The 26,294-nt window shown below is 40.6% G+C and overlaps 1 protein-coding gene across 1 annotated transcript in view; it reads left to right on the top strand.

Moving 5' to 3' along the window:
- CMTR1 (cap methyltransferase 1) overlaps positions 1-26,294 on the top strand; it is a 2,799,821-nt gene that overhangs the window by 1,224,589 nt on the left and 1,548,938 nt on the right. Inside the window, exon 10 of the mRNA XM_044060367.1 lies at positions 7,844-7,962. Coding sequence (XP_043916302.1) covers positions 7,844-7,962 — 119 coding nt within the window. The remainder of the gene's footprint in view (positions 1-7,843; positions 7,963-26,294) is intronic.

Here is a 26,294-nt window from a genome sequence, read left to right as displayed (position 1 = left end):
CTTGAACATTTAAGAGCACATAGCAAAATTAATGTGATAAAGTATGAAGAACACAATTACAGTAAAAGTGAAAGTTAACACAACTGAAGAATGAGGAAACCAAAAAAAGGCACAAATTAAAGTATTTATGGAAAACATAATTATGATAAGGTTAGTGGAAGATGAGCCTCAACAATTAATAGCTAAGACACAGTTGTGCGGTTAAAAAAGGTGATAAATAATCCGTTAACAGGGAAGTCCCTTGAAACGGATGTCATTCCTATTGAAATTGGAAAGTCAGTAGGGATGAAAGTGTTAAGCACCTGCAAGGTTTTGTTTAACAGTTCTTTTGGTGTTTGAGGGGAAGAGTCCCTGCATCATGTAAGAAAGCTGTTGTGATTGTATTCCCAAAGAAGGTTAAAGCTGTTGTGATTGTATTCCCAAAGAAGGTTAAAACCCTTCAAATTGAGCTTCATATAGATTTGTTTCAGTTTTAATTCATGAGTCTAAGGTGTTTGTCTGTACTAGCTAATAGAATGGCAAACATGTTATCAGAGGTGAAAAATATGGATCACTGTGAATTTTGTGGAGGGGAGGTACACATTTGACAACATTAATAGAACAATAATGAGTCAGGGGAATCATAATGTAAGGAAACACCATTACTGTCTGTGGGTCTTGATGCAGAGAAAACAGTTGATAGAGATAACTGGGATTTTATGAGTAGGGAAATGGTAGTTGGTTGCATTCTCTGATAGAAATAATAGGGTTAATAATGGAGATATATAAAGGGTTGGATGCAATAAATACTGTGGGAGAATTTTTCACTGATAAACTGTACTTGTACAGAGGAACCAGGTAGGGATATTCTATTTCCCCACTGTTATTTGCTTTATATTTAGAGCTTTGGCAGACAAAATAAGAGATTCACAAATTGAAGGATACAGCTTGTATGGTACTCAAGAAAAGACAGCTTTATTTACAGATGCATTATTTTGTACTTGTTCATTCTAGAAAAGGGCATTTGTCTGATGTAACATTTTGAAGCACTTTCAGTTATTGTTGGGATGTAAAATAAATAAAGATATATTTTACCATACATATGCATGAATTGAGTCAACAGTGTCCATACTTACAGACATGAAGTAAGATGAAGTATTTAGGTGTATGGATTAAAAAGGATTCTGCTATGACAGCAAAGGATATATGCGTAAAAAGAAATAAAAGATAATGCAAAAATTGGGGAACTAGAAGCTTTTGATTATGGATGTGGGTAGTAAGATGAAAGCAATTTTAATATTTTTAGTCTGTTTAGTCTTATATGCAGGACAGACTTCTTTTATCAACCAGAAAGAATTTGTATATGATGATTAGTGAAGAGTTGAAGGAACATGTTAGAGGGGAAGAAAGCAATTTAAATGGGATATATTGATTCTTCCTCTAAGACAAGGTGGTATAGGGTTATCTGATTTGAAGGGATATTTTAGGGCTTTGCAATTAAGTGTCATATGCATAACTCAACCAGAAGGTTGTAAATCAAAGTATAAGAGGATGATGATGAAGGGTGGAGTTCAGAAGAGAAAGAGAGGCTATGAATTTGAATGCAGATCCTTTTGTAGAATAACAATAACCATACAGAATATTACATTCATCAACTATCAGTGTTCTAAGAAGTAACCAGTGTAGAAATTGGGATTTTAACAGTAGTGTTGTTTGCAAGAAGCGATGTAGAAAATAGGTAAGAGAGGACTGGGATTTACTGAAAGAAATTAGCAAAGGAACCAATGTATTGGGAGCAAATAACCTGGAAGAAAATGGCATCAGAATCTGATATGGCTTGCTCTTACCTGATAACATCTTGAAAATCTTACATTTCAAGAAGTTAAAACTACAGCAAACATCACGCCCTCATCCAAATATTCTATCATCTCTCCCATCTTAAAACCAAATAGAGCCCAACCTTTGCACATCATACAGACTAATTTCTTTGCTTAGCATTGATTACAACATATTCATGTCTTAGAAGACAGATTAGATAAATTTATTTCAGTATTAATTCATAAAGACCAAATAGAGTTTATCAAAACAGAAAGGTACAAGACAATGTAATTAGATTACTGTCCTTAATAGACTTAGCAAACAAGACAAAAAAATCAGCTTTCTATTTTAAGCCTTGATATAGATAAAGCTTTTGACTCCCTAAGTTGGCCATATCTGTTTAAAGCTCTGCAAAAATACACTTTCTCTCCAAACTTTATGGGATTAATTAAAAAACTATACGAAAAGCCCATAGCCTATGTAAAGGGTGGATCTTATCTATCTAGCCCATTGGAAATATTTAGAGGTACTAAACAGGGGTGCCTCCTCTTTCCATTACTTTTTGCCCTGGCTATTGTGCCTCTTGCAAATTATGCTAGAAATGACAGCGTTTAAGGATATTAAGTATCAGACAAATTATCCCCCAAGATACAGTTGTTTGCTGATGACCTACTAATAACTTCTAATGATATTGAAAATTCAATAGATCACCTGTTACATAATCTGGACTTCTTTGAAAACATCTCTGGTCTAAAATTCAATCACAACAAAAGTCAGGCACTTCTAGTGAATAAAAATGTTACTATGAAACTTAGATCAAAAAGTGACATAAATAGGTATCATTATTGAATCTAACTATAAAAAATCATTCATATCTAATTACCAACAACTTATAAACTAAATTACAAGTCTAATTGACAGTTGGAACAGACTCTTCTTCACATTTGAAGACAGACTAACTTTAATCAAAATGATACTGTTACATAAAATCTTATTCATTGGCCAAGCTCTAATAATTCCCCCACCTGTCAAAATTAAACAGTAAATTAATAACTTATTACTCAACTTCCTTTGGTATCCCCCCCCCCCCCCCCAAAAAAAAATCTTCTCTGGCACACCACAAGCTGGGATGAAGGAGGTATAGGGTTTCCAAATATTGATTGTATTTAAACTCCACATTTAGTTTACATAGTGTTGCTTTGGAGTAATACTTAAACATCACATTGGAAATCAGTACATGAAACCTTACTTCTAAATAGTAATAGGACATTGCTTGAACCATATACTCATATAGATGCAAACATCTTTATTTAGATTTTAAAAAATATACATTCAAAATGAAAAGTCAAAACTCGTGCTTACACCTCTTACAAATCAAATATTGCTGCTGTTTAAAAAGCTTATGTTTTCTAATCACTGAATAATTTATTAATAATTATGTTACCTATTGCCTAAACAAATGAATGTTTGATATCTTTTGATACTCAAAAAATGTTAGAATTTAAGAAAGGTGACCTATTATATTGGAATCAATTTCTCTCAGCCAATAAAATAAGTTCTGCAGACTGTTTGATCAGCAGATATAGTTTGCAAAATTGCAATTGGCTGGACATCCAAACGTGTAAGGATTTTGTACATACTAAGCTCATACCCTCATTAGAGGCATATAGTAAGAGTAACTTAAAAGTCTTGGATTTCATCTCAACAATTATTAATAGCTCACCTAAGAACACTTCATACATATCTGTTATTTATAAAATTCTCAGAAATGATTTTAGCAAAACAGATGTTTCTTTTTGGAATTATTCAATTGAAGTTAATAAACAACTATTCTCAGAAAAAGATAAAAACAGAAACTTTGTTTACAGTTGGTAAATGAATCCACATCTTCCCTGTTCTGGCGTGTATACACATGGAAATTTTTACACAGATGCTTTTTCACCCAACATAGACTAGCAACAATGTACAAGAAAGATGAAATGAAATGCTGTAGATGTGGACACCTTGATACTGACTGGATACATATGGTTAATTGCAAAATAATTTCCTCAGTTTGGTTAGACTTTAAATATCTTTTTAAAGCTCTATGGAATGACAACTGTATAATTTCTGACTCCCTTATCCTTTCCAGTGTTCCTGTTCCTGAAGTCATTCCTAAAAACAAACATTTTTACTATGGTCCATCTTCTCTATAGCAAGGAAAATTGTTACTAAAAATTGGAAATCCCAATCAACTCCTGTCTTTAATTTGCTAGAAAAAAGATGTACTGATGTAGTGTAATGATTAGATATTTTGGTAGTGTGTAGTACTTGAGAGATGGGTGCCCGCAGATTTGATACTAGATACATTGTGTTTCTTCTAGTGTTTAAGGGGTATCCGATAACCTGCCTGATGTTTTAACTGTGGTTACAGCTAAGTTGTTAGAGGTTAGCAATTTCCATAATAATTTAAATTCTTCTTGTAGTTAATTGGTAAAGGATATTTATAATCCTTTATTGGGTCATGTTTTGGCAATATCTTGTCTGTATGGAAGGCACTTAATTTGTGGCAGGTCCTATGAAAGGTTGTTAATGAAAAGCACAACAGGAGAGTACCAATTACTGAATCTTGGGAGCAGCATTCAGTGACAGTACCAGAGGATGAGTGAGTGTTAGACCATACCACCCTCAAAGTCCTGTTGATAAACCAGACAATTATTTTGTTGTTTTGAAACAGAAATAGGAGTATTGTAAGACTTGATGTAGAGGGGTTGTGGCAGCTGGAGAGGAAACATTGTCAAGCCATGAGTTATTGGGTTGTTATGGACTGGCTACATTGTCCCTTTTTATTATGCTGTCATTAAGATACTTTGTTTTAGCCATTTTAGCAAAGATTTTATTTGTGGCAATACATTTGACAGTCTACCAGGAAAGCTTCAGCTGTCTTAGGTGTTCAGACATCATATCTCATATATATACATATTGTGTCTTATAGGCATTTGATTTGATTCTCACTTGACTTTTCAGGCTTGAGTATTTTTATGATTACTTTTATTGGTAAGATTGAATTTCCATTATTACATGCTGTGTCCATTGCTGTTAACTGCAACTTGAGGTCCTGGTTTGGCTGGAGATTTTAGTGCCTTGTGTTTATTTATTTTATTTATTTATTTATTTTCAGTTTGTTTACCAGAGTGGTCCATTGGGCCTTGAGGAGCCTGTTTTCAATGGAGTCCTGGGGAGAAAAGCTCCAAAGATACACCTAGTTGTAATAACAGTATTACAAAATACAAAAAATAATTCTAAGTTACACAGAGTACTAAGAAGACATAACTGTGAATCTACTAGATACTGATACAGAGGTTAAGATAATTTAGAAAATAAAATGTCAGAATAGATATTGTATCAGAGTTTTAACAATAATCAAATGTCAGGATAGATACAGTATCACAGTGTTAATAATCGAGTTAGTTCCAGTTGTAAAAGGTAGTGCAAAGTACCCCATATAAATGTATTAAGGAGGAATAGAGACAGTTTCTAAGAAGGTGTCAGCAGAAATGTTTGAAGTAGGAAGGGATTATAGATAGAGATATTATGTAGGATGAGAGTAAGAGCATTCCCACAGTGATGTTAGGTGAGAGTGGAGAAGAGATTTAAAGATAGACTGTTGGTGGTACGGATGAGAGGTGGGAGGGAGTTCCAATGGCGTGCGAGGCAGAAGGAAAGAAGATGTTTGCCAGGTGGGCGGGAAGGTTTATGCAGTTTAATTAGATTTTGTTAGTTGGATCGTAGGTATCTGCTAGGAAGATGCATTTTAAAGGCTGAAATGATGGAGGGGCAGAGAGAAGGGTTAAATATAGGTTTATGTACTTAGATGAGTTGTGTATAGATGAGATAATTGGGGAGTTCAAGCCATTTCAATTGGTGTAGGGGGGTACAGTGATGGGTGTTGGATTTGTGGCCACTTGCAAATTTTGCGATCTTATAGTAACAGGAGGAGAGTTTAGATTTGAGGGAGGAGTGCAGGTTGGTAAGGATAGAGGCTCCAAATAGTAGGGATGGGGTTAGGTAAGTGTTAGCAAGAGTGAGCTGGTAGGGGGAGAGATAAATTGGTAATGGCGATAAAGCATACCTAGTTTTTTGTGAGGTTTTTTTTATGTGTTTTCAGTATTTAAGTGGACATCTGTCATGTGTTGGGAGTAGTAAGACTTTAAAAGGTAGTTAAGGCTGAGGTTGGATTAGTGCATTTATGCAGGGCACTCAGTCTTTGCGCTGTAGCTCTATAGATAGGTTTTGTACTAAGGAATTGGTAGTTCTGGTAGATGGAATACAAGATGGTATTTCCTGGAATTTAAGTGACCAGGGAGATGATGATACGCTGTGGATGATGGAACTAAGTTGAATACCTAATGTTTGTGGTTACTCAGGAATGCTGGCATCACATTTGAAGTTGTGCTGTGCATAGAGCTGGGGTTGGTCTAGTCCATTACGTGTTGACTACCAATATTAAATTATATGAGTCTGCTAGCTTGGTTAGTTGGGTTTCATGATAACTTCCTGTTTCAGTTTAAGTCACCTAGAATAATATGTTTGTGCTGACTTGTATACTGTATTTTTTTCTCAGCGATGGTTTAAATTGTTATTCATCAGGTGAGATCCATGATCCCTCAAAAATGCACAACATTAATCCAAAAATCATCGATCACACATGGTTGACCCTTCAGTAACTGAAAGGCAATAAATCCAAAAACATTTTTTTTTTGCAGGTAGAGCAAGCTACTCTGCACCCCCCACACCCCTTCTTATTAAATATACAAACTTCATGAAAATACTACAGTGGGGGAAGGCCATATCCCCAAACCCCATGGTACCACAATCTCACAGTGAAAAAGCCTGTACCGTTTGATCAACTGTAACGGCTTTTTCACCCATCAGTAAAAAGGCACATCAGTGAAATGTTCTGCTGATGTTTTTTTTATTGCTGTAAGTGTATCAGTATGTCCCCCCAGTGCCGTGTAAGTAGCCTGTTTGAATATTCATCTGATGAAATACTGCCTTTGATAACTAGCCTGGGTGGCATCCTAGCTTCTTTGTTAAATAGTGTCATGAGTCCTCTTCATTGTCTTGTACCAAGCCTATTGTCTGTGAATAATATAAAGTTTCTTTTAGTCTGTAAGAATATCAAGGAGGTTTCCTTTGGCAAGATCTTTGTTGCAGCAGTTATTTTAGTTTTATGTAGTATAATCCATACTTCAAGATGAGTCCATTTATTGTTCAGCAAGCCTGTGTTTATGTAACCTACTGAAAAAAAATTATGTTGAGGAATAGAAAAGTTTAAGTGTAAGGAATAACACAGATTTAATTAATTGCCACCATATTAAATAATAATAGTGATGATAAATAACCCCTTAAAAGTCTTTGAGTATTTATAGAGGGTGAGCAAGGGAGCGTTTTAGGATAGCAGTTTTAGAAGTTGATCGTAGATTAGGGGAGTGCTTGTCACATGTATTTAGTCTACTATTTTGGTTTGTCATTCCTTATAGGATTTGTCATATTTAAAAAGGTGACGTTTCTTGTATTAATTGCTGTAGCACTTACAAGAAGGATATTGCTGCATGACAGTTAAAAGTTTTAAAACCAATAATACATCCAAAATGAAACTTCTCCACTTGTGTAGGTCAGGCTATACAGTTATAAAGGATATTATTTGGGAGCTTGGGAACTGAGGTACACATGCAGGATTATTACTTTACAGATGGCTGTTAAGAAGCAAATAATAATGGTTTGTATTCATTTCATAGTGCATTGTTTTACTTGCAGGATTTTGATGCAAGTTTCTACTAACCTTTCATTGATGTTTTAGCTTGTTCATAGACTCCAAAGTGTAGTTTATTTTTGAAGTAATTAATGCTAACTTATCCCTAAAATATTACTTGCAACTCTGGCTGTGTTAGGCTGAAATGCGCTTGACATGTTGCTATACTGTACAATATGTTTTTTGTTTGTTTTGTTTTACCATCATGATTTCATGAAACTTGATTTTTTTTTTTTTATTTTACTCTGACAGGTGAAGGTGGAATAGATGGTGATGGAGACATTATGAGGCCTGAGAATATCTCTGCATTCCGTAACTTTGTGTTGGAGAATACAGACAGAAAGGGGGTGCATTTTCTAATGGCTGATGGGGTAGGTTATGCTGTTTTATTTTATAAATGCTGTTTGGAGGTATCTTCATGCACTCATTTTTTTTTAAATCGCCCCCTGACTTTTAAGGGGTTCAAAATTTTATGTTAGCAGTTCTTTGCTGTCTTATGTGCTACATGAAATTATATTTCATTGAAGCTGCCTCTTTCCTCCATAAGTGCTAATCATGTATTTTTAAACATTTCATTTCTTTTTATTTGATGGAAAATCTGTTAACAGGTTTTAGGATTTATATGATAGAAATATGACAGTAAAACTTCTGGGTAGAATTTGTGGAAAGGCTAAAAGATCTGTGAGGGAGAAGCAATTAAGTTGATGGACGACTAATTTACTAACAAAGCGAGAGTGAGCCTGAAAAGGTATTGAAGATTTAGAGAACGTTTAATACTGAAGTGAAGTTCTGGAAATGGTTAAAATTAGAAGTCAAAAATGCATGGGAGGATGTCCAGTGTCTACCCTGCAAAGAAGATGGAATTTTTGTTTTAGATATGCAAGCAAAGTTAGCACAGGTTATAGTTAAAAGTAAGGAGATTTCTAAATATAAAGTTATAACAGAGCTGTTGATGGAATCTAGAACAAAGAATGCTAATATGAAAATTCTGATAAGTACAACATGGAGAGCAGTTCGGGAAAAAGAAAGAACAATATGAGACATTTAAAAGATATCGGGATAAAAGATTATCATTGGTTTTAGATGGGGGGGGGTAAAGACTGGAGTACTGACACCAAAATATGCAATGAAGTCTTGAAAATTCAGTTTTGTTGCCTGGGAATGTTTACATAGATATTTTTTACACATCAGGCAAGTTGCAGAACGTTTTCCAAGGTATGTAATCCGTGTTGGAGATTCACACTGGGAGTAATAAGGGAGTGGGACCATATTTTTGGTTCTGTGATGGGCTAACAGGCTGGTGCAGTGGTGCAGCAGAAGCGTTGTTGCCTCACAACATGAGATTCTCCGGTTCTATTCTCTGCTGAAGTGCCTTCTGTCTGGAGTCTGCATGTCCTCCCTGTGTTCGTGTGGGTTTCCTCCGGGAGCTCCAGTTTTCTCCCATGTTTCAAAGGCATGCATCTGGAGTGTTTCTCCCCAGGCCTCTGCTGAAAATTGGCTTTGTTCCATGTCGGAGTTTCTTGGTAAACACACGTTAAATAAATGAATGAATAAATAAAAAACATGGTTTTAAAAGCACGACAAGAGTTACTTAATTAAATGTTTTAGAAGTAACTTCAGTTGTCAAAGGATCAGTTTTCTTTACCTGTAATTAGACTATAGATGTTCCAAGGCATCAAAAGTGTTTACTAAGCTTAATTCTTATTGTAGCAAGGAAGAGATTCACAAAAAAATAGAAATCAAAATTAGAATCCATGTGTCAAGATATACAAGTAATAACTGAACATTTATCTGAGATGTAAAGTAAAGTAAAATTATGACAGGAAAATACAGACGTGGAAAGTAAAAGTATGACATGAAAATCCAGATAGACATGTTTAAAAGACTGCCTTGGCTCAATTATAAAGTTAGATAGGAATCTACTTATTTTATATGTCAGTATTTTAAGGGATTTAAGTAATGGCTATTGAGTGTGGTAATAGAAGGAAAATATCTGGTAGTATTACGTCAGTAATGGTAACATGAATAAAAAATATTTAGGAATAAAACAGAATTGAAGTATAGGTATTAGCAATACAGAAGGTAATGTTATTTACGTGATAGTTTACTGCACATTATTTGTGTATTATATTGTTTTGTACATATATGTATTGTCTAGTACAATATCAAGTTTTGCTGTTCATCAAAAAAGTGTTTATTGCCTAAACCTGAATTTGACTGTTGCACACTGAAATAAAGATTTGGAAATTATTTACCAAAATTTTAATAGGAATAGTTCTTATAACCACATATACGGAATTGCAGAAAATTATGTTCTTCGTGTTTCACTGTTGCAGTCATCACACTTGGGTTATCTGCCTGCAAGTAGCCCTCAGTCGGCCCGAATACCAGAGATTTAGTATTTCTGCGTCGTTGATGTCACTCCAGGACTGACGTCAGGGGTATAAAAACAGGCAGCCGACGCCATTACATCAATCTTTCTTGCCAAGGAGCCTGAAGCAGAAGCAGTTTGCATGAGTGCCGGTCGGCCGCTACCTGAGTTTTCTTTTCCGAATTGAATCATCCTGAAGTCTTCTAATGTTAAGTACTCTGTTGGGGATCCTTTTTTCTTGCTCTAACCGATGTCAGAAAAAGTTAACAATTCTCTCACCTCTGGAAAGCAAATACCATACCGAGATTTCCATTCTTACTGCATCACCTGTTTAAGCCCAGACCACGACGTACCTCGCTGTTAGTTTTGTGATTTGTTCAACGCCTGAACTATTCATCATCGGGCCCTTATTGTCGCTAATTACTTTAGTTCTCGATCTCTGTATTCTGAAATGGCTTCGGTAAGCCATCCAACTACCAATCTTCCGAAAAAAAACATAAGGATAAAGACAGAGACAGACCACACGGGTCCAAAACTACCGACGATGCTTCCATTAAGCTAGTTGCCAGTTTGCTGGTACTCATTGAGGCGCTTTCACAGCCCCTGTTGTCTGCTTCAGTGGATTTGCAGGCCACTGCCAAGACCCATTCGGAGTCCGGTGTGCCACAATACTCTTCCTTGACTACAGAACCTGCAGATGTCTCTACCTTGGATGGGTCCAGAGCTGCTGAGCAGGCACCGGCTTCTGAGGAAGATGTTCTTTGTGTTTCACTGTTGCAGTCATCACATTTGGTTATCTGCCTGCAGGTAGCTCTCAGCCAGCCTGAATACCAGAGTCTTCGGATTCCTGCGGTGGATGCTGTCTCGTCTTCCATGACGTCAAGTCGTCAGGGGTATAAAACATGCAGACGACGCCATTACATCAGTCTTTCTTGCTGTGCGGTGCCCGAAGCAGAAGCAGTTTGCAAAAGCCGGTCGGCCGACTCCTGAAATTTTTGTTTTCGAGTTTCAGATCCGAAGTCTTCAAAAAAGATAAGTACCCCATTGGGGATCCTTTTTCTTGCTCCAACTGACGTCAGTAAAGGTTAACAATTGTCTTACCTGTGGAAAGCAAATACCTCATAGAGATTTTCATTCGTACTGCATTCCCTGTTTAGGCCCAGACCCACGATGTTCCTCGCTGTCGGTTTTGTGCCTTGTTCAACCCCCGAACTATTTGTAATCAGGCCATCTTTGCAGCAAATTATTTTCGTACTACTGACTACCGATCTTCCAAAAAAAGTAAGGATAAAGCTAGAGACAGACCGCATAGGTCCAAAACTGCCAACGACGCTTCCGTTAAGCTAGTCGCCAGTCCGCCTGTACTCATGAGGTGCTTTCGCAGCCCCTGATACCCGCTACTTCAGATTCGCAGGCTTCTACGCTTCTTCGACTATGGAACCTGCAGATGTCTCTACCTTGGATGGGTCCGGAGCCGCGGTGCAGGCACCGGCTTCTGAGGGTGTATTCATGCCTACAGACTTGCATTTTAAACCAACGCCATCTTCTTCATCCAGGCCTAAAACTCGCACCATGCCTAGAAAACCGACGTCCAAACCGCATGCTCAGGCCCATGTGCTAAAAAACAAATGCTTAGAATAGCTGAAGACCTTATTACCTTAATTAGGGTAAGCCAGCCTTCCCCCTCTGAGACCTAGAACTGATTTTCCTTCTGATTCTTCTGATCAGGAATCTGATATTTCTGTTCTGTCTGATTACCAGGATTTGCCCTTATCTACCTATGAGGATTCTGGTGCAGAGGATTCCATTTCCTTGGTGAAACCTTGCGCACTCTTAGGGAACATTTCCGCTGGGAAGGCCAGGATTACTCTGACTCCAAAAATAGGCTTAGGGAATTTTTACTCCTTCCTCAACACAGGCCTTTAGCTATCCCTCCTGTTTTGGACATTGTAGATGATGATTTCTTGGAATCTAGCCTTTCCCCAGACACTTTACCTCCAGCTCCCAGAAAACCTGACCGGTATTACAGAGTACCTGACTCTCACAGGTTCCCCTTCAAGAATCCTACTGCGGATCCAGAGACCATTTCCCAAGGACCAGAAGGCATTAAGGCTAATGCTGCCAAAAATTCTACCCTTTCTGATAGAGATTCTAGAGCCTTAGACAGATGGGGTAAGAAGGTATACACTTCTGCTACTTTGGCCATTAGGTCTTTAAATTGCCAGTTTCATATGTTAAAATGTCAGCAGCATGTTATGGGACTACTTAAAAAGAAAATTATGTTGATTCCTGACTGTGCTGAACACAAAGAATTACAGAATTTAATACATTCTGCAGAGCAAGTTAGTAAACATACTTTGCAATGTGGTTTTGATGTTTTAGAAGCATCTTGCAGGGCTGCTGTCACTGGGTCTGTATGTAGAAGGCGTGCTTGGCCTAAGGAGCAAAACTTGCCACGTCCTGTTTGCCTTTTCGGCTTTTTCCCAGTAAGGGGTCGCCACAGTGGAACTCTGGTCCGCTAATGATTGGCAGTAGATTTTTACGAAACGCCGAGGTGCCAGCTCGATGCCCAACCTTCAATGAAGGCATGCCCATTTACGCACGCATGTCTTTCGAACGCTACCCAACCGCGGGGAGAACATGCAGACTCCACACAGAAGGCACTCCCAGGCCACGCCGAGAATCGAACGGGAGAACCTCTTGCTGTGAGGTAACAATGCTACCGCTGTACCACCGCGGCTACCCAAAACTTGCCACATCATGTTAAAGCTAAATTACTGGATGCTCCCTTAAACCAAGACCGCCTGTTTGGCAACAAAGCAGAAGTCCTCAAAAGGATGGAGGAAAAAGCTAAATCTATGTAAACTGTTAAAGATTTCGTACAAGTACAGCCTCCCAGATTTAGTAGGCATTGACCTTCAAAGAATTGGTCCTTTCCAGTCTCTTCCAAGCCTTCTCAGTCCAAACCCAGGAACAGCAGACCACCTAGGTTACAGTCTCAGGCTGCGCACAGGCCTAAGCAGTGGGGAGCTCTCACTTCCAAAGCAGGGAGTAGTAAGCCACCCCCCTATGGAAAAATGGCACAGTGACTTAACCTTAACCCTTCCATGCCCTGCTCAACTGCCTGCTCCCTTAGGAGGAAAGCTCGCCCTGCATGCAGAAAACTGGGAACTCATTACCCAGGACAAATGGGTTTTGAACATAGTTTCCCAAGGATTCAGATTCCACTTCCTCACACTACCAACCCCAAACGGTTGGCCAGACCTACCCCCAAATCATTGGGCAGAGGCCCAACAGCAGTTTTTTTCTCTTCTAAGTATCAGGGCTTTTTAACCTGTCCCAGCAGAACAAAGGGGACAAGGTTTTTATTCAAGACTTTTCCTGGTACCCAGAAAAGACAGCTCCTGGCATCCTATCCTGGACCTCTCTATTCTAAACACCTTTCTGGTAATCCCAAAATTCAAAGTGATAACACTTCAACAGCTTTTTCCTATGCTAGGCAAAGATGCCTGGCTGGCAACCTTAGACTTAAAGAAAGCTTACCTGCACATTTCAATAAGGGAATCTTACAGGAAATACCTACTCTTCAGGGCAGGCTCCATGCACTATCAGTTTTCTGCACTTCCCTTTGGCTTATCTACTGCGCCCAGGGTATTCACAAAGTTTGTAGCTCCAGCCGTTGCAGTTTGCAGGCAGAGAAATATTCAAATATACCCATACTTGGACGATTGTCTGATTCAGGCAGAAGGCCAGGACTTGCTATTACAACATCTGGAATTCATAAAGAAACTTCTAACCTCACTGGGGTACACCATAAATGAAAAGAAATCTCACCTAATACCCTGCCAACAGATTGTATTCCTGGGAGCAAGCTTGAACACAACTGCACAGATGGCTTTCCTTAATCCGGAGAAACAAGTTGATTTGACAACCTACTTAAAACTATTGGCCACAAAACTCCAGCTATCTGCAAGGAAAATTCTGCAAGCCCTGGGGTTCATGGCCTCTTGCATTCTACTAATTCCATATGCAAGACTGCATATGAGGAAACTACAATGGTATCTGAAAAGCCTATGGTGTCAACATTCTCAGGACCTGGAATCAATGATTCCTATCATTCCTTGTGTAAAGACAGAGTTCCTTTGGTGGGCAGAGGCCTGCTACCACAACAAGAGGCTCCCTTTTACTCTACTCCCTGCCGCCCAAACCCTAACAGATGCATCAGACTATGCATGGGGGGGAGGCTCACTTGGCAGGGCAATGCATTCAGGGCAAATGGAACCCTAGTCAAATGCATCTGCATATCAATCAAAAAGAAATGTTAGCTGTACAGAATTCTCTGACAGCCTTCAAAGACCACATCCTTCCAGGACAATTATTGGTAAAGACTGACAGCACCACTGTTATGTGGTACATAAACAAGCAGGGGGGGACCCATTCTTACCCTCTCTGCAGAGTAGCCATGGCTCTGTGGAACACAGCCTTGAACTACCAAGTGCACCTACAAGCTCATTTCCTGCCAGGCAAGCTAAATTCACTGGCAGACTTAAGCAGAAATCTCATGGACCCACAAGAATGGAAATTGGAACCAAAAATATTCAACCTCTTGAGGAACAAATGGGGGACTCCAGAGATAGACCTGTTTGCCTCCCGTCAGAACTACCAATTGGACAGATTCTGCACAAGGACTCCCCACAGTCAAGTTTGGAAAGTGGATGCCCTGTGCTTTACCTGGGAAAGCCTCTCGGTTTATGCCTTTCCCCCTCTGCCTCTCTTCTCGAAGGTTCTGCTAAAGAACAAACAGGACAAGTCAAAGACAATACTGATTGCACCAGACTGGCCACGCCAGCACTGGTACCCCCTCTTGCACAGTATGACACTGCTGGAACCATGGCACCTGCCTCAGACCCCCTTCCCTGCTGTCCCAGCAGGCGGGCCAGATTCTGCACCCTCAGCTTCAAACCCTGAACCTTGCAGCCTGGCTAATTCCTTGAGCTCTCCAATAGCATCCCTCAGTAAGCAGGTGCTAGATGTCATTCTGCAGGCAAGGAGGCCTAGTACTAGAAAATAATATGCTGAAAAGTGGAAAAGATACTGTTCCTGGAGCCAGACTGAGGGGGATGGGCACAACTGTGCCCAGCTTACCTCATATTCTTCAATACTTTACAGAAATGCTCCACAAGGGCCTATTCTTCTCGTCATTTAAAATTCATGCCTCTGCCATTTCCGCACATTATAATATTGAGCCACCCCTCTTCTCTCACCCCCTGCTAAAACAATTCTTTAGAGGGGCCAAAAATTTAAGACACCCCCCCCCCCCAGGAGAGCCCCTACTCCAGCCTGGGACCTTAACTTTGTATTGGAAAAGCTCACTCTCCCTCCCTTTGAGCCAGCTGCAACAGCAGAGTTGAAATTCCTTTCTTGGAAAACAGCCTTCCTTCTAGCCATCACTTCAGCAAGAAGAGTGTCTGAATTACAGGCCCTCATGGCAGTGGAACCCTTCATTATCTTCCATGCAGACAGAGTTTTCCTCAGGACCAATCCTTCCTTTATGCCCAAGGTGGTGTCTAGTGTGGCCCTAAATCAGTCCATTCATTTGCCTTCTTTTTTCTTTAATCCACAAAACAATTGAGAATGAATACTGCACTGTCTGGATGTGCACAGACAGCTTAGATTTTATTTGGACAAGACTAAGCCTGTCAGAAAATCTGAACAGCTGCTAATTGACTTTGCTGCAGGGGCAGAGGGGAAGGTAATTTCAAAGAAAACCATTTCCAAATGGGTAGCCCATTGCATTCATTTCTGCTACAAGCACCATGGAAAACCTACCCCACAAGGGAAAAGGTCACATTCCACCAGGGCTGCATCTGCCTCTGCAGCCTTTCTCAGAGGAGTCCCTACCAGGGACATCCTAGAAGCTGCTACCTGGAGGCTCTGTACATACTTTCACCAAGCATTACCACATGCGTATTTTTTCTAAATCCAGAGCTGGTTTTGCCACTACAGTCTTGCAGGGCTTAATAGCTGGCCTTGATGCTCTCTAACTTCCTCCTCCCTTCCTTAGCTTTGGGAATCTACCCAAATGTGATGACTGCAACAGTGAAACACGAAGAATATAGTACAGTTGTGTGCACTTACTATAAATGTAGATGTTCCAGTGTATTCACTGTTGCAGTCCTGGTTACCCTCCCTCCAGCCCCCTGACTTCTCTTGGCTCTGCCTTTCCTTCTTGTTTAGTATATTTAAGTTTTCTGGTGCATTTGCTTTTTGATGGAGGTGTACCATAACATATAATTGCTTCCCATTGTGGGAGCACCTGACATCTGGGGCAAGAAAAACTGATGTAATGGCGTTGGCTGTATGTTTTATACCCCTGATTACCTGATGTCATGGAAGAAGAGACAGCATCCAATGCAGGAATCCGAACACTCTGGTATTCATGCCGGCTGAGGGCTACCTGCAGGCAGATAACCAAATGTGATGACTGCAATGAATACACTTTAACATCTACATTTATGGTAAGTGTACACAACTGTATTTTCCTTGCACTACCGATATTCGATACAAACCAACTTCTTTTGCGTCTTCAGTTCTGTCTAAAACTACCGAGTTTCTAAGGCCAAGTGTACGTGCTACGCCTAAAAATACGATGACCCAAACTCAAGCACCTGCTTCCTTGCCACAACATGAAATGCTTAAAATGGCAGAAGACCTTATTATGCTGATTATGGGAAGCTAACCTTCCCCTGCTAAGATAAACGAGACCTGTCCCCAGCAGCTTTAACAGACCAATAGTCCGACGACTCTGAGGTAACTGATTATGAAGACATGCTTTTATCTGCTTATGAGGATTCAGATGCAGAGGAATCCATTCCCTCTTTTTCTCCTCCAGAGGATTTTTCTTTTGGTGAAACCTTAAATACTTTGAGAGCATTTCCACTGGGAATGCCAAGACTATCCTCAGTCCAAAAAGCGACTCAGAGAATTTCCAGATTTGCCACAACATAGACCTTTAGTAATACCCCCAGTTCTTGATGTTGTGGATGATGTCTTTATGGAATCTAGTTTAACTCCTGATACTTTACCCCCTGCTTCTAAGAAACCAGACAGGTACTACAGAGTTCCTGACTCTCACAAATTCCTTTTCAAAAATCCTACTGCTGACCCAGAAGTCATCTCCCAGGGGCCTAAAGTTATCAAAGCAACTACAGCTAAGATTCCCACCCCTTCGGACAGGGATTCCAGAGCTTTAGACAGATGGGGTAAAAAAGTATACACCTCTGCAATTCTCGCCATTAGGGCATTGAATTGCCAGTTTCACATGCTGAAGTACCAGCAGCATATTATGGAACTTATTAAGCAAAAATTAGCTACCTTTATAAACTGTGCAGAAAATAAAGAATTACAATAACTTATGCAATCTGCAAGCCAAGTCAGCAGGCATACTTTGCAATGTGACTTTGACACCCTAGAAGCATCTTGCAGGGCAGCAGTCACTGGTTCTGTACTAAGAAGACATGCTTGGCTTAAGGAGCAGACCTTGCCCCAGGCCATGTCAAATCAAAATTACTAGATGCTCCCTTGAACAAGGACAATCTTTTTGGCACCAAAGCAGAAGAGGTTCTTAGAAAGATGGAAGAAAAAGCTAAATCTATGCAGACAGTTAAAGATTTCTTGCAAGTACAGCCTCCTAGATTCAGTAGGCATTGCCCCTCAAAGCATTGGTCCTTTGCAACCACCTCAAACTAGACCCAAGGGAAACAGACCCCCAGACTACAGTCTTAGGGTATGCAGAGACATAAGCAATGGAGTGCCTCCAATTAAAAAACAGGGAGTGCTAAGCAATCCCCTTTCGGACAGAATTCACAATGACTTCTCAACTCCTCTCATCACCTATGCCCAACTGATTGTGCCCCTAGGAGGAAAACTTGCTCATCATGCAAAAAACTGGACTTCCATCACCAAAGACCGATGGGTCTTCAACATTGTATCCCAGAGGTACAAATTTTACTTCCACTCACTGCCAACCCCAAAAGGGTTCCCAGATCTACCTCCAAACCAGTGGGCAGAGGCATAAAACCAAGTTCAATCTCTGCTCTCCATAAGGGCAATTCAACCTGTTCCTGCAGAACAGATATGTCAAGGGTTCTCTTCCAGGCTTTTCCTGGTACCCAGAAAAGAGGGCACGTGGCACACAATCTTAGATCTCCCCATTCTAAACATCTTTCTGGTGGTACCAAAATTTAAAATGCTCACCCTTTAGCAGCTGCTTCCTATGCTGGCCAAAGATGCCTGGTTAGACCTAAAAGAAGCCTATCCGCACAACCCTATCAGGGACTCATGCAGAAAATACCTACGCTTCAGGGCAGGATCTGTGCATTATCAGTTCTCTGCACTTCCCTTTGGCTTATCCACTGCTCCCAGAGTATTCACAAAATGCCTGGCTCTAGCCATTGCCTACTAGAGACAGAGAAAAATTCAAATTTACCCATACTTGGATGACTGCCTGATTCAGGCAGGCAGTCAGGAAATGCTGTTGCAGCACCTGACATTTGTAAGGAACCTTCTAACCTCCCTGGGGTACACTATCAACAAAAATAAATCAAAACTAGTCCCCAGTCAAACAGTTGTATTCCTGGGACCAAGCTTAGACACGGCATCTCAGATAGCATTCCTTACTCCAGAAAAACAAGCCTATCTGAGAGGCTACTTCACTCAAATAGCCACCAAAACCCAGCTATCCACAAGGAAAATCCTGCAGGCCCTAGGGTTCCTGCATCCTACTAATTTTATATGCCAGACTGCATATGAGGAAGGCAGCATGCAACCACAACAAGGGACTTCCCTTTACTCAACCCCACGCCACCCAGACCCTAACCATAGACACGTCAGACTATACCCGGGGGGGCACACCTGCACGACAAGTGGAGCCCAAGTCAAATTCATCTGCACATCAACCAGAAAGGGATGTTGGCTGTTCAGCACGCTCTAACAGCTTTCATATTCCTACTCTTACCAGGATCCCCTGCTAATAAAAACAGACAACACCACAGTTATGTGGTACATCAACAAGCAGGGGGAACCCACTCTTACCCAATGTGCAGGCTAGCCATGGCCCTGTGGAACATGGCCCTGGACATGCAGGTCCATCTGCAAGCTCAATTCCTGCCAGGCAAACAAAACTCACTGGCAGATGAATTAAGCAGAAATCTCCTAGACTCACATGAGTGGCAATTAGAGCCCAGCACCTTCAGCCTTCTGATCCAGAAATGGGGGACCCCAGAGGTGGTCCTCTTTGCCTCCCGCTGCAATCACCAGCTCATCAAATTCTGCACCAGGACACCTCACAGCAGGCCCTGGGAAGTGGATGCCCTATCCTTCCAGTGGGCAAACCTCTCTATCTGTGCATTTCCCCCTCTGCCTCTTCTCACAAGAATGTTACTCAGGATAAGACAGGACAGACCAAGGACAATCCTGATTGCCCCATACTGTCCATGCCAGCACTGGTACTCACTACTGCGCAGCCTGTCACCAGTGACACTCTGGCACCTACCCCAGATACCAGCCCTCCTCACTTAACAGGAGGGGCAGAGCTTGCATCCGCAACTGTAAACCCTGAATCTTGCAGCCTGACTTATTCCTTGAATTCTCCCTTAATTGACCAGTCTAAGCAAGCAGGTGCTGGACGTCATTCTTGAAGCAAGACGTCCCAGTACAAGGAAATCCTATGCTGATAAGTGGAAAAGGTATTATTCCTGGAGTCAATCTAAAGGAGAGGACACAACACTGCCCTCCTTACCTCTAATCCTGGCTTACCTAGTAGATCTACTCCACAGAGGCCTATCCTTCTCTTCCATTAATATCCATGCCTCTGCCATCTCAGCTCATTACAACACTGAGACACCTCTCTTCTCTCACCCTCTCATCAAACAGTTTCTGAGAGGGACAACTTAAGGCCACCAAGGAGAGCCCCTGCTCCTGCTTGGGACCTTAAGTTTGTGTTGGAAAAGCTCACCCCCCCCACACACACACACACGCGCACACAGACACTTTGAGCCTGCCGTCTTAGCAGAGTTAAAATTCCTCTCTTGGAAAAGAGCCTTACTTCTGGCCATCACATCAGCTAGAAGAGTGTCTGAGCTACAAGCACTTACGGCTGTGGAACCCTTCATTATTTTTCATGCTGACAGGGTTTCCCTCGGGACTAACCTTTCGTTTATGCCTAAAGTGGTATCCAGTGTAGCCCTCAACCAATCTGTCCATTTGCCAGCCTTCTTCCCTATTCCTCCAAATAAAGGGGAAAGTATCTTGCACTCCTTAGACGTGCACAGACAGCTCAGATTCTATCTTGATAGAACTAAACCCTTCAGGATATCTGACCAGTAACTAGTCCGTTTTGCACCAGGGGCAGAGGGCAAGGCCATTTCAAAACAAACAATTTCCAAATGGATAGCACACTGTATCCATTTCTGTTACAAACACCATGGGAAACCAACCCCTCATGGGGTCAGAACACATTCCACTAGGGCAACTTCTACCTCTACCACATTCCTCAGAGGAGTCCTTACCAGGGACATTCTGGAAGCTGCTACCTGGAGTTCTGTTCACGCCTTCACCGATCATTACCACCTGCCTATCTTTTCCAAATCCAGGGTGGGCTTTGCAACAGCAGTCCTGCAGGTCATTCTAGCCAGCCCCAACTCTTCTAGACTGGAAATCAACCCAAGTGTGATGACTGCAACAGTGAAACATGACGAACATAGTACAGTTGTGTACATTTACCATAAATGTAGATGTTCGAGTGTATTCACTGTTGCAATGCTGGCTTCCCACCCTCCAGCCCCCTTATCTCTCTCTCTCTTTCTCTCCTCTATATCTGTGGTGTTTTTCCACCGTAACTTAGCTCCCTATTTGGGGGGGCTCCTGACATTTAGGGCAAGAAAAACTGATGTAATGGCGTCTGCTGCCTGTTTTTATACCCCCTGACGACCTGACGTCAGTACTGAAGCGACAGCAACTGACGCAGAAATACTAAGTCTCTGGTATTCGGGCCGACTGAGGGCTACCTGCAGGCAGATAACCCAAGTGTGATGACTGCAACAGTGAATACACTCGAACATCTACATTTATGGTAAGGGTACACAACTGTACTTTAGCAATTGTCGGTCTTCCTTCCCCACAAAGTATAGTGAAAACAGATGCCTCCATTCATGGGGTGGAGTGGGGGGAATTTTCAAAGGAAAGACAGTCCAGCGAACATGGTGTACAACCTAGACTAATCTTTGCATCAGTGTCTTGGAGATGAGGGTGGTTGTCCTTGCATTGCAGGCCTTTTAGGGCCTCTTCCCCAAGGGTGTGATCTCATCACCTGAGCAAATGAGGATAAACCTGATCATATCCTTTTTGTCAATAAGCCATGAGGGTTGGGTAATGGGTGATTTCTTCTCAGTGGGTTCTGGTAGCAACGTACATCCTAGGTAAGTCCAGTATTTTAACAGATGGTCTGAGCAGGAACATACTACTTACTCATGAGTGGTCCCTAAATCCAAGGATTGCTGCTGAGATTTTTGACACTTAGGCACTCCGTATTGTGATCTGTTTGTCTCCTCATCCAACACCAAGTGCAGCAGTTATTATGTCTTGGTTCCTCCACAGGGACAGTTTTACCCAGGGATGCTCTTTATGCTTAACCACCTGGTCTTCTGTATACGTGTCCTCCTATTTCATTAATAATAAAGTTCCTGCAGAAGGCTGCCCATTGCAGAATGACTGTAATCCTCTTGTTCCATTTTGGCTTTAACAGTTGTGGTTCTCCTTTCTTTGGCCTGTCCTGAAGTACCTTCCCAGGGTTCTGGATCCCATTCCAGATCTTATTTCTCATCCACCAGGCCTGGACCCACCAGTTCTTTGAACGAGCAGTTTGACTGTATGGTTCCTCTAATTTCCTCGATGTCCAGATATCCCAAGCTTTCTTACAGAGTGACGTACATTTTGCTTCATCTCAGAAACTTCCTACTCACAATATCTACACTAGTTAAGTGGAGACTTTTCACCCTCTGGGCTCATTCTTAAGGTCTACATCCTTTTGCAGTGCCTATAAAGGCTAACTTTTATTTCCTGGCTGACCATTTTTCATTTAGGATCTAGTATTTCTGTTATTAATGTGCAACTGGCAGCCATTTCTAACTTTCACATTGGTAGAGACCATTTACCAGTAGTGGCTTGAAAGAGTTCAAAGGCCTTCCTCAAGGGAACCTTTGTATTGCACCTTCTCTTGCAGGACTAATTTCCGCCATGAGATCTGGCCCCTGTGCTCCAAGTGCTACATGGACGTCTCTTGAACTGTCCACCTTGAACTGTTTCCTTGAAATTTTTGTCTTGGAAGACGCTGTTTTTGGTGGCCGTTACTTTGGCAAGGCGGGTGTCTGAACTGCAGGCCTTATCTTTTGTACCTCCAGACTGATCTTTCACAAAGACAGGGGGTGTCTCAGAATGGATCCTGCTTTTTTGCCTTAGGTGACAGAGAGCAGGTTAATTCAGGCCATTCACTTAACACCGTTCTTCCCTGAGTTGTCAAATAAAGGAGAATATTTGCTTCATTGTCTCAACATTTGTAGACAGTTCAGATTCTCTCTTGATAGAACAAAGTCCTTCAGAAAGTCTTTCTCTAAAGCCTGTTTGGGAAAACTGGTATCCGAGTCTGCTGTATGTGGTTATCTGATTGCATTTCTTTTGTTTACACTATGAAAGGGAAGAATTTGCCTTGCACACCAAAGGGTCATTCTACTAGAGCCATGGCTACTTTGACAGTCTTCCTGTCAAAGACAGATATGGATGACATTTGTGCTGCTGCTACTTGAGTGGGTCCTCATACCTTTGTGTTTGACTGAGAACTGAATATTCCATTGAGGTCTAGGGCCTATTTTGGTTCCACTGTGTTACAGAATGTGCTCTCCTAGGGCTCCCTCTTCTCCAGGGTGTAACGTGGCTGGGAACCCTGTCCCATAGGTTGAACCCAGATGGAAAAGACAGCATTGAATGTGAAAGTTATGTACTTACCATAACAATAAATCTGTTGTCTCTTTTCGTCTGGCTCAACCATCCCGCCTACCTGCCCCTTCCTATGTTATGTACTCTCGATCCTTTAGTCGACTGGGTTATGGAGCTGTTGCTTCCCTCCTCTTGTTTCTTGGTCCTTGGTGTCAGGAATTTTAGATTTAGACAGTGGAACTGCTTGTTGGAGAGGGGCAGACTTGATTTGAGTTTAGTCAGTCAGGGTTAGGCATTATGGATAAAGGAGCATGGGCATTTGAAGTCTTATAGATATGGCTGGTCTCAGATCCAAGTTGGATCTGATAACCTGTCGGGTTGAAGCAGAAAAAGAGAGAGAACACAGATTTGTCATTATGGAAAGTAAACAAGTGTAATTTTTCTGTTTTGTAATTGAATGTGTACTTATGTCACTGTGCAGTGTATCATGTTGATAAAGATGTTTAAAAACAAAAGTGCCCTCGGTCATGGTCTCCACCCATATTGAGGACATCCTGAGCAGTATCCCATTTACTCCTATAAGAACCCTCTTGAAATCCATGAAGAAGTCATTTTCTTTGGCTTTGCTTGACTCTGCCACACCCAGGCTTTCACTTTGACAACTGCTGCATTTGTACCTTACCAGCGCAATAACATTGCATAGAAGGTTCCCTTCTTTAATTTGTAGCTTTCCTTAATATTATGTCCACCTGTAGTTTGTTTATTTTATTTTGTTTAAATTTGTTTGCTAATCAGCTAAATACTTTGGTTCAAAGACCATTTTCAGGCACAACCCTGGACATATGCATAGAAGAAAGCAGTATTCTTTACATAAAGTTTATAATAAACCTTATAAAATAGGCAAATACATCATAAGAAAAAATAATTATGTTCTAACAGTATTATTTAAAAGCAAATGTGTGCACAAACCCTTCAACAAAAAACTTGGGGTTAAATTAAATGCAAAAAAGTGCAATATTTTAACATTTGGTTGACAGCCTCTCCGACAGCAGACAGTACACAATAATGTTTATAGACTTATGAGGGGAGTTCTCTTTCTCACTTACCTTTCCATTAGAGACTTGTTTTCGCTGACTGCATGCATCTCTGCAAGTCTAATATTTCCACCAGTACTTTAACAATATATCTTAAATCTTTTTCAACAGACAGATAAAACTCTGTAGAAGGATAGGGTTATAACGGCGGGTCTCCCAAACCTCTTGAATTATCTTCCCCTGTATGTTAAGCAGCAAGACTTACTATCTTCCTTTAAACATAATTTAGATGATTGGTTGGGTAGCTACAAACTTACTCCATGAATGACTGATAAGACCTTTCTAGAGAAAGAAGATGCAACATGAGGGAGGGTGCTGCCAAGTAAATGGTCATAAAACTTGCTGGACTTTGGAATATCTGTGACATTTATGAAACACTCCACTCCAAAATAAGAGTGTTGATAGTACTCTTTCCTTTGATTATTATGTAATGACAGTATTTATATGTTTTTTTGATTACTGGGAAAAGTCCAACTGAGCCAAAGGCTCATTTTCAGCAGAGGCCCGGGGACAAAAGCTCCAAAACAGTAGTGATTCTTGCTATGTAGTAATAGTCTTGCATAATGTTGCATACAGAATTATACTAAAGATAAAAATAGTGTAAATGCAAGTTTCAGTCAGAAACAGGCTATCTATATACATTCCTATACCACGTATGTGAATATCCATTCCTATGTAATGTTTAAAACTGAAGAAGATACATTTTGGAACTGGACAGATAAGTTAACACGGGCAATACTAAATGTTACATTGATACAAGTTTATGTAGGTGTGGTGTACTATAAACAAGCATGAGTAGAGTAGCATTTTATTTTAAAGACTTTTGGTCTTTGTTGGCATGGACTGTGTTTTTGCTAAACATGCAAGTAAAATTGAAAACTGTTAACCGTTTCAAATGTTGTGGGTACTGAGCTGGAAGCTGCATGGTTTGCTGAGTCAGTGTTTTGGAGTATCTTATACTGTTAGTTAAGAGTTATATGCAGTCAGTTGGATTCTGTGGAGAGAGGCTGGTACTGAAGGTGGCAAAATGTTGTTATGCTTAAGTATATAATGGAGTCTTGACAATGTTTGATCATTAAGTAGAAATATGTTAAGTATAGGGCCTGAGTAACAAAATGGTAGTTTTTGTAGATATAGATGTGTGTCTACTAAAAGGAACTGGCATGTTGAACCAGATGCTGTTGGTCTTGGCTATTAAAAGGATGAAGCAAGGTTTGTAAGCAGGATAGGATTTTAGAGGAAGTTCTATGCAGGAGAAATGTATAGATTGATGTGTAAGTTCATGACTTGGTGTTGAGTAGAGTATATCCATGCTTCAGTTGGGTATTTTTTGAGGCTTAATTGACACAATTATAGGTCTGTCTTATTGTTAGGGGGAATAGAGTTCCAGAACTTGGCTAAACAATAAGAGCAAAGGGACTTTCCTGCTGAGCTTTGAGGTTGATAAATTTCTAAGAGTGATTTGTTGTGAGAGTGATGAGATCTAGCAGGCTAGTATTTTTGAGGACTGTCAATTAGGGTAAGGCATTGCTGTGGTTTATTTAGTATATTATGGACTGTGAGAAGTTGAGAATATAGTAGATATTAAGGGTAATGCAAGTCATTGAAGTTCTTTTAGTGATTTGTAGTAGAGAGTTCTATTTGGTGCATTAGTGGTGAATTTGGCGACTTTGTTGTAGCATTGTTCCAGTTTATTTTGCGTTATAACTAGTTAAAACCATACATGTGATGTTTTTGCTAAAGTAAGTCCTGACAGTAGCCATGAAGACGTTTCACGTAACACAACTAATTGCGAAGGGACAATTATCGAAAAAAGTAATTGATCTGTTGTATTCAACATTGATTAGGACAATTATTGAATGCAATGTACTCTTTGGGATGCACCTTACTAGACATAGCAAACAACTACAAAGACCCAGCGGTCCTTAACTAAGAAGATCACTGGCCTAAAAACACTAACCTACCAGAAAAGGCTGGAAGAACTGTCCCTTTATTCAGTATCTTGTAGATATATAGATAGATATATTAAGAGTATTGCCTTCTGTATCAGTTGGGATCCTCAAATCAAATAGCCCACTAATAATAGAACCAGGAGTCTAAATCTTCACAAGCAGATAAGTAAAATACAAAGGGGAGCGAGAGAGAGTTATTTTAGGCCCCCATGTCCAGTGCCCCCCCTTACCTTGTTTTAAACCCGTTCTTTTACCAGTTGCCTAAATACTGGACTGTAGGTGGACTCTCCCCTATA

This window comes from Protopterus annectens, chromosome 1.part0 (assembly GCF_019279795.1).
Source record: "Protopterus annectens isolate FY-2018-M chromosome 1.part0, PAN1.0, whole genome shotgun sequence".
NCBI classification, from domain to species: Eukaryota; Metazoa; Chordata; order Ceratodontiformes; family Protopteridae; genus Protopterus; species Protopterus annectens.
Note: the sequence above shows the minus strand (reverse complement) of the source record. Positions and strands in the feature narration are given on the sequence as shown.